General features: G+C 32.6%; 1 protein-coding gene across 3 annotated transcripts in view; it reads left to right on the forward strand.

Annotated features, from left to right (window-relative positions):
• The window catches only part of LOC124362437 (segment polarity protein dishevelled homolog DVL-3), a 49,728-nt gene that overhangs the window by 7,702 nt on the left and 26,682 nt on the right, over positions 1-15,344 (forward strand). For all 3 annotated transcript variants that reach the window (XM_046816939.1, XM_046816936.1, XM_046816937.1), the window contains exons 2-4: positions 9,415-9,484; positions 10,534-10,646; positions 11,973-12,061. In XM_046816939.1, the coding sequence (XP_046672895.1) occupies positions 9,415-9,484; positions 10,534-10,646; positions 11,973-12,061 (272 nt within the window). The remainder of the gene's footprint in view (positions 1-9,414; positions 9,485-10,533; positions 10,647-11,972; positions 12,062-15,344) is intronic.

The raw sequence follows: 15,344 nt of genomic DNA on the forward strand, positions 1-15,344 counted from the left end.
ATGGATCGGAAGTACTGTGCTGTTGGCTCTTCTAGTGTTATAATAATTATAACAAATATACACAATTATTGTGTATATTAGTTCCTCTCTGATTAATTTATAACGTAATACGATTTTTTTAAATCCTCTGAAAACTCTGTTTTTGACAGTTTCCTATAACTCCGCGTCTGCTCAAACTCAGTATAGCCAGATTTTAAAAACCGATTATCATACCAACAACGAGAAATCATCGTACTTTCATATAAAATAATCGTACCAAACACATTTAATGAAAAAGTATGTTATGTTCGTATAATAAATTATGTTATAATTAACTTTTGGTTTGTTATTTGTCAAAAATCTTTCATGGTACGATAATAACTACCCATCGTGTATCTTACTGGCGCATAAAATCAATGAAATTATCATACCTATGATAATTATCGTACCTCTGGCAACACTATCCATTAAGGTAAGTGATAAGTTACTGAAATATGTTATTCCTGTCAACGATGCCTGCCCGCTGTGCTTGCTCTTTTAGAAAAAAATTAACTCGAGCTTGCAAAAGTCGAATCCCAGATCACGTGATGCCCCTGCTCCTTAACGCAATAATATCCGAAAGGCATCAATATAATACAATAATATACTTTCCCCCCAGTTCATATGCACCTGTAATAATAATACTTGGCTATAAATGCCCAACCCATGAAAAAAGTCCATTTTCCATGGTCACTCTAATGTAAATAAATACCTAGTATTTATCTAAATTGGGTCAATGACTATACATACGCATTCCAAAGGCTTCGACGTAACTTTTGATGTAGGTTTTGTTGCATTCTGGTTAGATTCTGAATTTTATGGCGGTTGTAAAGTGATCGCGTCATTAAAATCGACCGCTACGCGGACGAGCTGTCGCGTATTTTTTTTGCGCTGCTGTTTATTTCACAAATGATATTGAAAGTTTTTAAGTGTAAATGGGTTTGTACTGTTAGTATCTTCAAATTATTTCGTTTGTGTATATTGTTCTAGTCTGTGTGTAAGTAGAACAATGACTTGGGAGCGAGTTACGGCGATCGTAAGCATCGAGTACTTTACTAAATACGTTTATATAGTTTTTTGTGTTTGTTCAGTGATATTTATAAACAATGAGTCGTAAAAACATTGCTGACAATGAAGACCTAGTATTGCAGGCATTAGATTTAAGCATTATCAGTACACAAGACACAGAGTGTTAGGTTAGGTTAGAAAATTTCTAGTTTTGTAGTGGTTCATATTTTCATATTTATTTTCCAAACTTTATTTATAAGTATAAAAAAATGTGTATATGTCTTTTTGTAAATAATTAAATGGAGTATGAGATAGAATAACTAAAAGTGAAAAAATAAAATATTTCAATAATACTAAGTTGTGTCAAAATAAAAAAACTAAATGTTTTGCTCATAAAGTTTTCGTCAATGATTTTTTTTTATTTGTATAAAAACGTTAAATAAGTGATCAATGTATTATATGTATAAAGAGAATATATTTATCTAAAAAAAAAAAAAAAAAACCCAAGTCATTATACCAATAAATAAATTTGTTATGAATTTTTAACCAGACCCTTGCAGAATCAGGCATTTTCACTCAGCATTTTATGCATACCATATAGCAAAACGCTGCAGCACTTAAAGGGTTAAACACTTGAAAACAGGGGCTGCAGTACAATAAGCAGCCACAATCATAACTGAATCATAGATTTTCATGATTATCTAAACTTCTAAAAACAAGAACCAAATTAGCCTACATTATAGTTATTTCAAATTACAGTACAGTTAAGATATTTTTAGGGATAGATTTTAATAAGTGGCCTACACTCGTTATTCGATTGTTTTTATCGAACGGTTCGATGTTTTTATCTGAAGGAATAATTCAATAATAAAATTTATTTAACTTTAGCACATGATTCATTAGTTATAATAATTTAAATATATACAATAAACAACAAGACTTAACTAGTATTTTGAGACTTTGGAATAGGCGATGGATATGAGGAAAATATGTGAGATATTTCTCACAAGTGATTTCACAAAAGCAGTTACTCATTGATATCAAGCTGGGCAAGTTATAAATATTGGAAGGTTTCTTTGATACTAAGTCTTGGCCATAGTTGTTTTTCTTGTTTTGTAATGTTAGTGTTAAATTTCTGTTTTTAAATTGTAATGTATGAGATTCTTCTTGTTACAGTAATTTATTAAAACTCTTTTTTTGTGTACGATTTTTACATATCGAAGTTGAATAATATATTGAATTGTTCAATACAAATAACCGAGGCCGCTTATTAGTCTCCCCATTTTTAGCTGCAGTATAATAAGTAGTCACCACCACAATTGAATCAATTTTAGATATATATATATAAAAACCAAAATGTCTAACTGAATCAACTTAAAAAATAAAGTATCAGTCCATCTGTCTTTATATCTAAAAAAGTAATAATTTAATGATGAATAAACAATGTTTAGGCTAGGCCATGGTTTAAAAAAATGTAACAAACAAAACTGTAACTTTTAGTTATTTTGTACTAGACCTATTTTGTAGGATAAATGTGTGACATCCTGTGACGTAAATAACACAAGTACATCACCATTGTGTACATTGAGTACAAGTAACTAGAGAGTGATGTTTTTCTGCATATTGAATATACAAGTTGGTGTTTTTTAAAGTAGAATATTATTAAGTTTAGCTTCATTTTACTTTCCACTTAGTACAGCATCTGAAATCTGACTTTATAATGTGGAATCCACATCTGTCCGAAGAAATTGAAGAAAAATCGGTGGCTGAGTAATTTAAAATGGACTTTTTACACTGTTTGACATCAGGAGACACCTAGACTACAAAAGAAGTTTGTCTGGTTTAACCAGCAGCCATCTAGTGTAATGTAGATGAAGAGCTATTTTCATTCTTTCATCAGGTGCACTGTATAATTTAGGAGTGTCTAATGTTGAAACTATGCAAAATGTTGTTTTGAATATCTTTTTCATTTTTTTGGATCTCTATAAGGACATGGACCCCAGATTCAGGATTCAATCCTGTTACAAAGTCAGATTTCAGACGCTGCACTAAGCGGAAAGTGAAATAGTATTAGTCTTTTAGAATTCTATACTTTATTGATCAATACTATCTCGAGGGATGTTTTTCGTTCATAGGCATTAGCCCTGTCTACAAGGAGGCATTACAACCAAATGACATTTTATGCAAAATTGATGTGCCTCTACACCCTGTCTCCAATAGACATTTTGGAATGTTGGAAAATACTGTCAATCAGATCCAAGAACTCTATGAAAAATTTAAATAGTTTAAGCAGTAGATAAAACAAAAGCTTAGTTGCAAAAAAGCGTTTAATTAAAAAATTGCTATTTTATAAAAAACACCTTGTTTTTTTAATCTCAATTAACTTAATAAATAGTTTTCACCATTAAAAACACATTATGGTATTGAAAATTCCATTGTTAATGATCTAAATCACCAACATTTGGTTACTCGTCCCATCCGTTACAAATCAGTGTCCCATGCGTTACATTAGAACATGATTTATTGCTAGATAACGTTTATTATAATGATAAAGATAAGTATAAAACTGAAAACTATGCAATCTGATAATAGGTAGTATTTTTCCTGTTGTGTTAAAGATATGGACAGAACTGAATTACTCCCATAAAGGGAATCATCACTTGCTACACTTACTAATTGTGTCCCATCCGTTTCACATTTTTGAACTCTTTTAACTCTTAAAATAATAATTGTATTTTTTAACCACTTCCATATTAATTTACATCAACTCTTTAAGCAACCAATTATGTTGTAAAATTTCACTTTAATACCCATTATTTAACTCATACAGCTTTCTTTAGGGTAAAAAACACAGTAAAACTGTCCCATCCGTTACAAAAGAATGGCTGTAACTGTCAACCTATTCAACTACTACAATGTTTCTTTTACAAGGCTTTTAAAATCTTTTCTAATTTTCAAAAACTTAATTGTTTTCTTTTGTTTTTTTTTAAATTTAATTTTTAATCATATTCCTTTCGAAATTACAAAAAATGATTTGAAGTGGCTAAAGTAAATATTTACCAAAAGTTTAAATAGACATGAAAGGCAGATTTAAGGTTTAGTTGAGAGTTATGTCATTTTCAACATGCTACTGTATTGCATGAAGAAGCCCAAGATAGAAAAATAACAGCCATGGTCTTAGTCTCTGATAGATTTTGCCTGTGCTATTATTATTTGACATATGAATTTTAACTGCTAATGAAAACATTGAAATTAAACCTTACATTTAATCAACCTGGGCTTCAATCAGATACTAATATTTTTAATGGCCACATAATAAGCAGTCTTATGTTGATTCTGTTGATCTGGATATTCCCAAGATTCCACTTCAACTGCTATTTTTAGGCAAAGATTTTAAGAGATTGCTTGAATAAATCTTAATGAATTAAAACTAACAAACTGACAATGTTTAATCATACGTGGTTCAATTAATCTATTTCAATTTCTAGTTTGTTTGTAACCAGTTATTTACAATCTACTAAGAAATACATAATACATGCTGTTACTTTTAGGCAAAATCTTGCTAAAATAGGAGCAGATACTACCTACGATGGCATTGTACCAACCAAATTTTACTTTGGTGTAGGCCTAAGTCATAACAAGCTGTAATCAATTAAATGTACAACCATAGTATAAGCCTGAGTTGTTTGATCAGGTTTTTTATCGACTTTAGGGTATTAAATACATGTAAATAAACATAAGTATAACTCACTCATTTCATAAGTGAACAATACTAACCAAACCATAAACACTTTCTATTTATTTTGTATCTACATACAATCCACACTGCTAGTGACTTAGTTGCTTTCTATGAATCAATTAAGTGGTTTTAATTTGTAAATTGTGTCATTAAACATGTACATTATTGTTCAATGTATATTTCATTAAATTTTTCTATTGAAAACATAACGCAAACAAATTGTGGTTGATATGATGCATAAGCATCCTACATTTCAATTAATATTATTTTCAAGAACTATTATGCCGTGAAAATATACTTTGTCCTAAATTCAGAATGTTTTAATGTAATATACTTCATTTATTAAATAAACAGTAAAGTAATGGTAAGTGATTTGGGGACTCCTAGAAGTTTTAACAACATAAATAGCCAATGAATAAATACTGTATGCCCAAAAGGACATCTTTTAAACTGTCATTTGCACATTGAGGTATCCTCGTATATCCTTTAGATCAGTTATAATCATTTTGAGAAATCATCAATCATCATGACCTCTGTGTTGGCTTATATGGTAGTTGTTGGAAACCTTTTATGGTACATAACAAGTTGTTGGAAATGATTTATGAAAGGTAATTATCATTTTTACAATCCATATATGATCTTATGGTATCATTGAAATTTTTTTTAATGCTTTAAACAAAATGCAATGTACTTTTTGCAGTTAGTTGTTCTCCTCCCTTTCATCGCAATTTTGCAAAAGCCTTTCCCAATACAGCCGCATTATCTCGGCTCGTTTCTAAAAATGTGACGAATGCTTGTGCAGCTTAAACCCTGATCACAACTAATGCTCCAAATTTTCATGTTACACATATAATTTTACTCTTAATTAACACTACAAATGATTTTGTAATTAATTTTTACAAAATATACTGTATAATATTTTTATAATGCATCAAAAAGCAGGTTTAAAAAACAAAACTTTATTCTACAATTATAAAAAAACGAAACAACAAATCCTAACACCATGAGAAGTTAAATTATTTTTTGTTTATTCAACCAACCATGTGAATTTAACAAAAATTGATAAAAATTTACTTGTTCTAAAGGTAGTCTACATAATATGAAAGTACAAACATGTAGTGATATCAATTAAAATATACATCTGAGGAGTGTGTTCTACAGTCAATATGTTATATTCTGTTAATAGTTTGATATGGCTTACCAGTTATGGGAATGTTTTGAAAAATCATAGTTTGTTTTGAGGTGATAAGTATTACGACTGGAACTGTGAGTTAGTGTGAGACCTTACAAAGAACAATTCTGCCATAAAGTGCAATGTTGAAACTGGTTGAGTGGATTGTTTAACATTTTTAAATAGTGCTTTTATTATGTTCATCATTTCTTTATTTATAATTTCATGTATACATAAAATAGAGTAAATTTATTCTAAAGTAATGTATAATATAACAATCAATTGCAAAGTTAATGTTAATCATGTCAAGTAGTTAAACAGTATAAAGTGTCTTGGTGTCAGTTGTTATTATAGAATATTGCTAGGATGTAGAAGGACCGGTCTGAAATGCCCAGCTCAGTCTTCAAATCTTGTCCTCTTAGTCTTGTAACGTTTTTCATACAAGGTAAGTCTGTGTTGAGAAGTCATAAAGGAAGGTAGCATGTCTGATATTATAGTTATGTACATTATAGTGTATGGGGGTTCATGTTGGTCAGCATATTTGATAACCTCTTGTAAGTAAAGACTGCTCATTGTCTTTATCTGAAGATCTCTAAAAGAGTTGTGGCAGATTTCCAATAGTTGTATATTCACTAGAAACTGTATGGCTCGTTTCTGCAGGATCAATGCCCTTTCCATGTTGCAGAGTGAAGTTCCACTCCAAATAGTTAGGCCAGTCTGCAGACGGTCAGCCGGCCGAATCTACCACCTGCAGTTTTCGTTGTCACAGCGGCATTGGCTGGACAACAGCTGGTAGAAATCCTTTGAGTTCCCCAATCAACTATTCATGTGAACAATTTCTCTGCACACGTAATGATCAGTCGGACAGTATTTGAAGTGTTCAAACCAAATAGTCAAGGTTATATGAGATACCTTATGTTGTGTTGATACATAATCCATGCTATAATCTAATGACTATGTTGTGACTTGAACCACAGCCTTTCTTCTATTTATTTACTTGTGTTGTTTTAATGGAGTGATTCTATTCTTGTATTATCTTGAAGGGCAAACAAAATATTTAGGTGCCTGTAATGGATAACATTAATTGTGCTCGTATTCTGGGGGCAACTATGGAAGGTTCTGTTCTGTACTAGTGTTTACTTATTCTACAGATCACGAATTAACTGCACTTCAGTAATTTCTGAAGCAGATAAGTTTCTGGTGCATCTTCATATATTGGCTGGCATTGGGAAATGTTCGGAACTACAATACTTTCCTACTGTAACCAGGGCTACCACCAACAATGATGAATTGGAAAAACGTGAATTATGCATTCAGGCTTCGGGAAAAAAATGTGTGAACTATGAATTTAATTTTTATAATATCCCTAGAATTTCTGCTAGGGATGGATTGATTCCATTTTCAATACAGTGACTCTTTTCACTCGATTCGTGTACCAAATGAAATGCTTAAAATACGCTTCAAAGAATTACGATTTCACAATATTACAACTGGTGGTGTGTGGAAGCTGAATCTCTAATCTAAATAAAGTAAATCTATTCGTGGATGATAGCTGACCGACAGTACGCAAATTACAGATTGCTAAAACTTGTTTATGTAGTTCTTTGTGTATAAAATCTATTTAGGAACATAGTAACAAAATAACATAATATACAAATACTATTTTAATTTAAGTTTGTAATTTCTATATCTGTATTTGGCGTGTCTGCTAATTCTATGTGTGGCCGTTAGCTGCTCGGTGGTAGATAGATGATCCCTAATATTTATTTTATCTCTACATCGTACTTAGTGTAATAGTATATAAATGAATTTTCTATAAATATATTTACGGCCAAATACAAAATAATTGAATCGGAAAAAGTAAGTGCTCTGTGGTGTAATGGTAGCACATTCACCCGGCAAGTGAGAGATCCGGGTTCGACTCCCGGCGGAGCAAGTACTTTTCGTGATTCAATGTTTATTGAAATTAAATAAGGCTATTGCCATTTATACAATTTAACGTAAATAAAAAAGTCGTTTGACATGTGTTTGGTCTTCCGATCATATGTTAGTTTGCTTATTTAAACACATATGTGACAGATACGGCCAAATACAAAATAATTGAATCGGAAAAAGTAAGCGCTCTGTGGTGTAATGGTAGCACATTCACCCGGCAAGTGAGAGATCCGGGTTCGACTCCCGGCGGAGCAAGTACTTTTCGTGATTCAATGTTTATTGAAATTAAATAAGGCTATTGCCATTTATACAATTTAACATAAATATATATATATATATATATATATATCCACATATTTTTAGGTAAATTGAATGCATTCTGGAATCTCATTTTATAAGCTGCTATGTATATTATTTGAAAAGAGTAGGTAGAAGATATGATTTTTAGTTTTAAAAATACCCCAAGTTAATTTTACAGAATTTCTGAAAATTCTTTTGAAGTAGCGTGGCATTCTTAGGCTTGTTTTCCCAAAAGGTCAAAGTTAAAAGTTGAGTTTAGATGAAAGTATTTGGTTAATTTGTTGGTTGAACCAACCTTGTGTACCGGCAAAATCGTGGTCTCGTACCGAAAGTTTGTGCGCGGCTAACCTCACAATGCTGGACTGCAGTCTGGCCCCTCGGTAGCACTGTGTTGGTAATTGTTTGTTCTAGGTTATTAAATATTTGATTTGTTATGTCTACACATTGATAGAAACACAGATACACAGAGATAAAAACTAAGGAGTTTAAAATAAGTGTTAGCGATGAATCGTCACTGAATTTTTCGCTTATTTCTAAACCACTGTAGCTTTGTGCCATTTCCTGCACATACTGCTGGTGATGACCTTCACCTTTCCACTTGGCGTAAGGGTTGAATACAGTACACCCTGTTACAGTTCTTCATTTGGTTTGAAAATAGATTATCTAAACTGGAGATTTAGGTGATTTACAATGCATTAATTTCGTTTTGGAATCGTAAAGTAAAAAACCACGAGTCATCGCAAGTAATAATTACTACCATAAATATGTCTATTTCCATTTCAAAATTATAGAACTTTTACATATTACATCATAAGAGCTTTTAGTAAGAAAGCTAACAGACTCTGAAAGGGGAAATAATTCCCCTCCCTGGCCTACGATAGTTTAAGTGTTACTGAAAAGTTAATCTATTAATTGAAAATATGAGATAGTGGACAGAAATTGTAATGAGAATATCTTCTAATGACCACTATTTATCTCACAAGTGCTGTCACTTACAAGAAAAGTGCAATGTCATTCAGAAAAAAACATGCTATGCCTATGGTTACCCTATTACTTAGCAATAAATTGCATGTGAAGCAGCAGTTAATTGCTAGTTATTCTTGTATTTATATTTATAAAATTAACTGATCAGGGGGCATTTGTTCTTTGTAGTATACTTTTACTTTGTAGAAAAAATTAGGTGTAAAATTCATTGTGTTGATTTACTCAAAGAAATTGAAACTTAATCTCTTAATCATTCTAGGGTGGTGAAAGAAGAGATAATAGACGATGATGCACATCTTCCATGTTTTAATGGCAGAGTTGTCTCATGGGTAAGCATCATCTATGTATTATTATGATGTTATACATTTGTGTATTATATGACTTTAAAATTTTAGTTTATTGCCACGTTATGTATAATTGTTCTATGTCACACTTTTGAAGTTAGTGTCTGACTTTTTAGAGATTTTTGTTTGAATATGAATATTGTAAAAAATTAAATATTCTAAGAAGGAATCTATATTGGTTGTATAAGGTGTAAATCTTTTAAGTTCACTTCAAGAAAGAGCATATGAGGTAAAATTTTAAAATTCCAGAATCATTACCTATATTTAGGTAGAGATTAGTTGAAGAAAAAGCCATTGTTATTGAAAGCTGATGGCTGTTTGTGACAAAGTGCTGAGTTTATTCATTATAGTTTGAAGCATATTCTTTAGAGCAGAGTGGCTGATGTTTCGGGGTGTGTTGTAGTGAATCAACCTTTAGTTTTACCTCATAATAAATTTGAAACATTAACGTCATTATTTTTAATTGCAGAATATATATTGCAAAAAATAATATTGTGTGTGTGTGTGAAATTCCTGTAGCGTGAGGTGGAGACTTTGGTCTACTCCTAAGATCATCATTAATGTTTATGCAACCTTCATCAAAACCAATCACATTAGCACTTTTTACACTGTATCCTTCCTATTTGTATATAAGATTGTGGTTTATTAAGCAAACAGAATTTAAAAGAACGAACAAATACAACCTTATGTTATGAACGATCTGCAGTTTTTTATGGCAGATCGTTATGGCAAAACTTAAAATTTGAGTTTTGATTTATTAGTTAGTATTAAACCAATGTAGAAGAATGCTTCATGTAGTGTCATGAGGTGATACAGAAAGTAAAAATTGTTATACAATGTATGTAAAATGGTAATCAAACTCTTTATTATATAAAAAAATTATAAACACATTTACCATATGTTTTATATGAATAAGTGCAAAGATTAATAAAAAGTCAAATGTTACATGAAGGAAAAATTACAGTAATTCCAGAAAGTTTTGAACTCTCGTTTGGCAATGTTGAGTGTTAAAAATGTAATTTTTCTTATTACAGTTAGTCTCGGCGGAGGGCAGCAATGTTTCAGATGGCACATCTCAATGTACAGAAAGCGCAGGGGGTCACTCTGATGGTAAACCTCAACCAGAACGAGCTGCTGAACCTCCTCCGTAAGTCACTGCCACTTTTTTTAAATATTTATGGATAATGTATTAATGCAATTAGCTGAACAAAATCCTTGCATAAGAACACTTTACTCTCAAGACTTTAATTGTCATCTGGTATAGGTTTTAAAATTACATGTGCTTGTTATATAGTCATCTTTACTATACTTTGTCTGTCTATCCTGTATCCTATTTATATCTTTTAATTCCTCTTCTTTTTTTCTTTCTTTATCTCAGGTTTCACAATCCATTCTTCCTGTGCTGGTAGATCTATTTTGGCTGATGTGTAAAGGTTTCTTTAAGCCACTTTGAGATGTGTGATTTTTAATCAAAAGTATACTTTTTTATGAGTTTTTTCCAACATAAAATGAAAAATTTGGTTATTTTATGAAATAACTAAAATTTTCTTATAGAAAGAAAGAAAACTATATATAGTCTTGTTATATAGTTATTGTTGTAAGATTGAATTGTAAAATAGTAACTTTTGGTTTCTTTAGCTTCTAGAAAAACGGTTTACCATAAATCAATTAAGATATCAAAGATAATTACTGATATATCTGTAATTAAAACATTTTATACAAATATAAAATGCTATATGAATGTAATACATATAACTGCACATTATCAATCCACAAGACTTTCACTAGGTAATAAAGCAGATGTTGTGTACTACCCAACATGTATTGTAAGAAAAGTATTGCAGATGTGTTTTATTGTATGCTTATTAATGTTATATAAACATATTATATTTATATATAATATGATATGTATATGTGTTTGACTGGAATATATAAATTAGAATCAATTTTATAGATGCTGCATTTCACATTATTTTTTTCCTTGGCTATTCATATCTTTTTGCACATTTTCTGAACATTTCATTTAAATAAATTGAAACTGTCTTTGAGCTAGCGATCTGAAAGTATGCTTAGTACCCATTAATATGTTTATCTATCGTATATGAGTATTATTTGGAGTTAAAATGAAACAAATTTTGACAAAAAAAAAATCTGTTTACATACTAAGCACTCTTTAATTTTTAATATATTTATTGTCGTTTTCTCTTGTTTGCATCTCACCTGGAAGTATTTTTACTAATGTAATGATGATTAGTTATAAATAACTTTAGTGAACATATATATCTGTAGCAGTTGACATGGAGAGACAACATCTGAGCATATTGGGTAATAAAGTAACAATCCTAAAAGTGATTTATTTTAATTCTCTTTAAATAATAGTGGTGATCCATAACATTCTTGATTATAGAACTTATAATTCAGTTCAAAAACAAAACAAAACTAAGCAATAATATGAGTAACAATGTTTGTACAGGATCTTGAACTCAACTCACACTGTACGCACAAACACTGATGATCTGACTTGCACTGAGACTGAATCTATTATTAGCTCTAGGCCTGGAGGTAAGTTTCCTAAGCAGCATTCAAAACTAAAACTTTAATGCATGATTTTAATATTTTCTTTGTCTTTAGACAAACTTTACAGAGATAAATTGTGGACTATAAATTTATAGTTGTTTGTTCACCTTAACAAAACATTGAAGTTCAACACATTTATGGGTGGTAGTCAGATGTTCAAAGGATGACTTATTGTAACCTTGTATATCCACATTTAATTTATAGCATACAACTGTGTACCAAAGTGCTAGAGCCAGCTTTAACACATTCACTGCTGAAAAAAATATAATTGACAATAGAAATGGCTAAAAATTAAAGTGAGCGATAACTTACCCATATGACTCCTTTGGATCATCAATGATGTTAAAACTGGTTTCCCGGTCAGAAATAGCTCCGTATAGTGACGTCACAGTTGGCGGCACGGTTCCGTGCCGCGCGCCAGGAGCACAACACTAGTTCACACCACTGTCACAGTAGTTACGCTCTTGCTCATTCTAATGTTTAGTTTACAGTTTACATAACCTCTAAATAATTTATTCTAATGTATAATAAATTTATATGCAGCACTAATTATAATATATTTACAACCCTCCCAAAAACTGATGATTTCTTAGTTCTTGTGAAATTCGTCAAAGCAAACGAATTGGGCAAAATGCAGGCTGCCCTGGGCACCCACTGCAGAGATAGGAGGTGCGCTTATTCAATCCCTCTTTTGCACATACTCTGCACCTTTTTCGTTTCCTGTCTCCCTTCAGGTCACGTTCTTCGTTTTGAACGAGGCGGTGCAGAGGGTTCCTCGGAAAGAGTTCGGGGAGGTTGTGCTGGCTTTGGGGCAAAAGAGAATCTACTAATTTATCTCTGAATTCCAAAAATGGCATCTTTCTTGCACCGGAATTCATGTTCACAAAGAACATGCAATTTACCATAGCCATTTGAAGGAAGTGAACAAATATTTTTTTATACCATCTAATGGTCTTTTTCCGTTCTATTGGGTAGTACTACATTAGTTGGTCTGCTCTGTCCACCCCCTTCATATGAGCATTTGTAGTGGACTACAGGTTTAGGCTTCTGTTTTTCGATGCCTCTTCTATTTTCCATGGTCACCATTTCATTTTCAAATTGGGTTGAGATGTATAGAACATCTCGTTCATCCCTCCATTTCCCCACAAGAATGCCATTTCCGTATTGGCAGGTGGTTTCGCCTTTTTTCAATTTTGCTGCTACGACAGTTCGTGGGTTGAACTTCCGATCAACTCGAAGGGTACCCGTGCAATATGTTTTGTTGGCAAGGAGTTTTGCTTGCTAGTGTCACGCTGTTATAAAAGTTGTCCATGTAAAGTGCATGGCCTTTGTTCAAAAAGTCTCTCATCAAGTGTAGAACAACATTTCCTGCATGTCCTTTCCCTCCCAAATCGTCCATCTTACCCGAGTACACCATAAATCTAACAATTAAACCCTCAGGTTCACAAAGGGTGTACAATTTGACTCCATACTTATGTCTCTCTTGCCTTTCACGTATTGCCTGAACTGCAGTCGTCCCCTCCACAAAATCATGGCTTCGTCAAGGGACATTTCTTTAGACGGAATAATAAATAGACCTCATTTTATCATTGAACAACTGAATGATGGACCGAATTTTGTAAAGCCGATCAGCAGGAGCCTCAGCATCTGGATGTACGCGACGGAAACACAAACATCTCAAAATTTAATTGAAATCTATCCCTACTCATGTATTCACGAAGAATTGGAGATTGTATTTTCTGTCGGTCTTCCAGTAGTCCTGGATCCTGTTTATCCGAATCGTTCCCATGTGAATTAGTATGCCAATGAAAATCCTCAATTCTGGAACTGTCAGCGGTTTTCCACCTGTGGATGCGAGATCCTGGCATGATTGTAGGGCCAAAGAAAACTTCTAAAGCGTAGTCATTGGTGAATCTGCAGATATTTTTCCAAGAAAACAAGATCAATGAAAAAATTGAACCAATCAATCGGTTCGTTATTGCCTGGAATAGGTATCAATAGTTTGTTATCCCCTGTATAAGGAATATCCCTCATTCCAGCTGCAGATACATTACTCCAAGCAGCAGGATCAAAATCAAAGTCATCTTCGGCATCAGAAGAGTCAATGTCGGTATTATCAGTGAAATCGTCATCACTGAGTGGATCGTCACTATTGTACTCATCATTCGCGTTAGCCATTTTTTAAATAAACTAAAAGAACACAACAGTAACACACACCACAATGTCACGCATGCGAGGCGCCGACGTATATTCAACACGCTGCTTGCAATAAGTACCGTACCGAAACCGTACGCGCCAGGAACAAACCAACGCACTAGTGAGGTTATGTGTGATACTACAACAGAGCGCAAAACAATCCTACCACTTACGACGCAAGCTAGGCCTTGCACTGAAGTGATTTGTTCTGGGCCGCATGGCGGCACGGTTCCGCGCCAAGCGCCCCTGGCGTGGAACGGGCGCGGCACGGATCCGTGCCGCCCGCACTGAATGTGTTAATGAGTCTAAAAAGAAAGCAAAACAGATGTTTTTAAATAAAAATCAAGAGTCTTAAGTAATGCTTTCAGGGAGTGTGATTTGAAGAATGCACCCTACTTCTTTATCTCTGGGGTACAAACCGATTCAGATTTGAAGGGATGCAAGGGATAGACATCCATGGTTATAGTACTAAATGCAGGGACAAAGTACAATAGAATATAACATGGGCATTAAAACAACTTCCTTTACAAGTTGATGTTTGAGACTAATCAACAAGCTTCGTGATAGCATCAAACCTGTAGACAATCAAAAGTAAATCAAAGAGTTTAAAGTTGTTTTACTTTAGCAACTGCTGAGGTTACTAATTAATGGAAATTGATGCAGAAGTCATACAGAAGTTCTCATTGAATGAGTTGCAGTGTCTGTGTGGATGCAACGATTGAATTAGTACTAGTATTTATAAGTTTGATTATTATTATTCTTATAACACTGCAAGTGGTATTTGCAAATGCAATGTATATTGTGTGAAAACAATAAAAAATTGTAACTTATACTACATACCAGCTGTGAACAAATATGCACAGAAAGACAGAAGATAAACCAAACATATCAGGTACACGCCTGTTTCTACTTCTTGCAATATTCCACAAGAGTTGAGAATAAAAGTGTAATCACATAATAAGCAAAATTAATTACTAAAAGCATTGAATTGTGATCTATTTCCAAAACTCAATTTTAGGCTCTCACTAACATTGTTAAAACGTGTACAAAATACCATACAGTTAACCTTTTG

This window comes from Homalodisca vitripennis, chromosome 5 (assembly GCF_021130785.1).
Source record: "Homalodisca vitripennis isolate AUS2020 chromosome 5, UT_GWSS_2.1, whole genome shotgun sequence".
NCBI lineage: Eukaryota > Metazoa > Arthropoda > Insecta > Hemiptera > Cicadellidae > Homalodisca > Homalodisca vitripennis.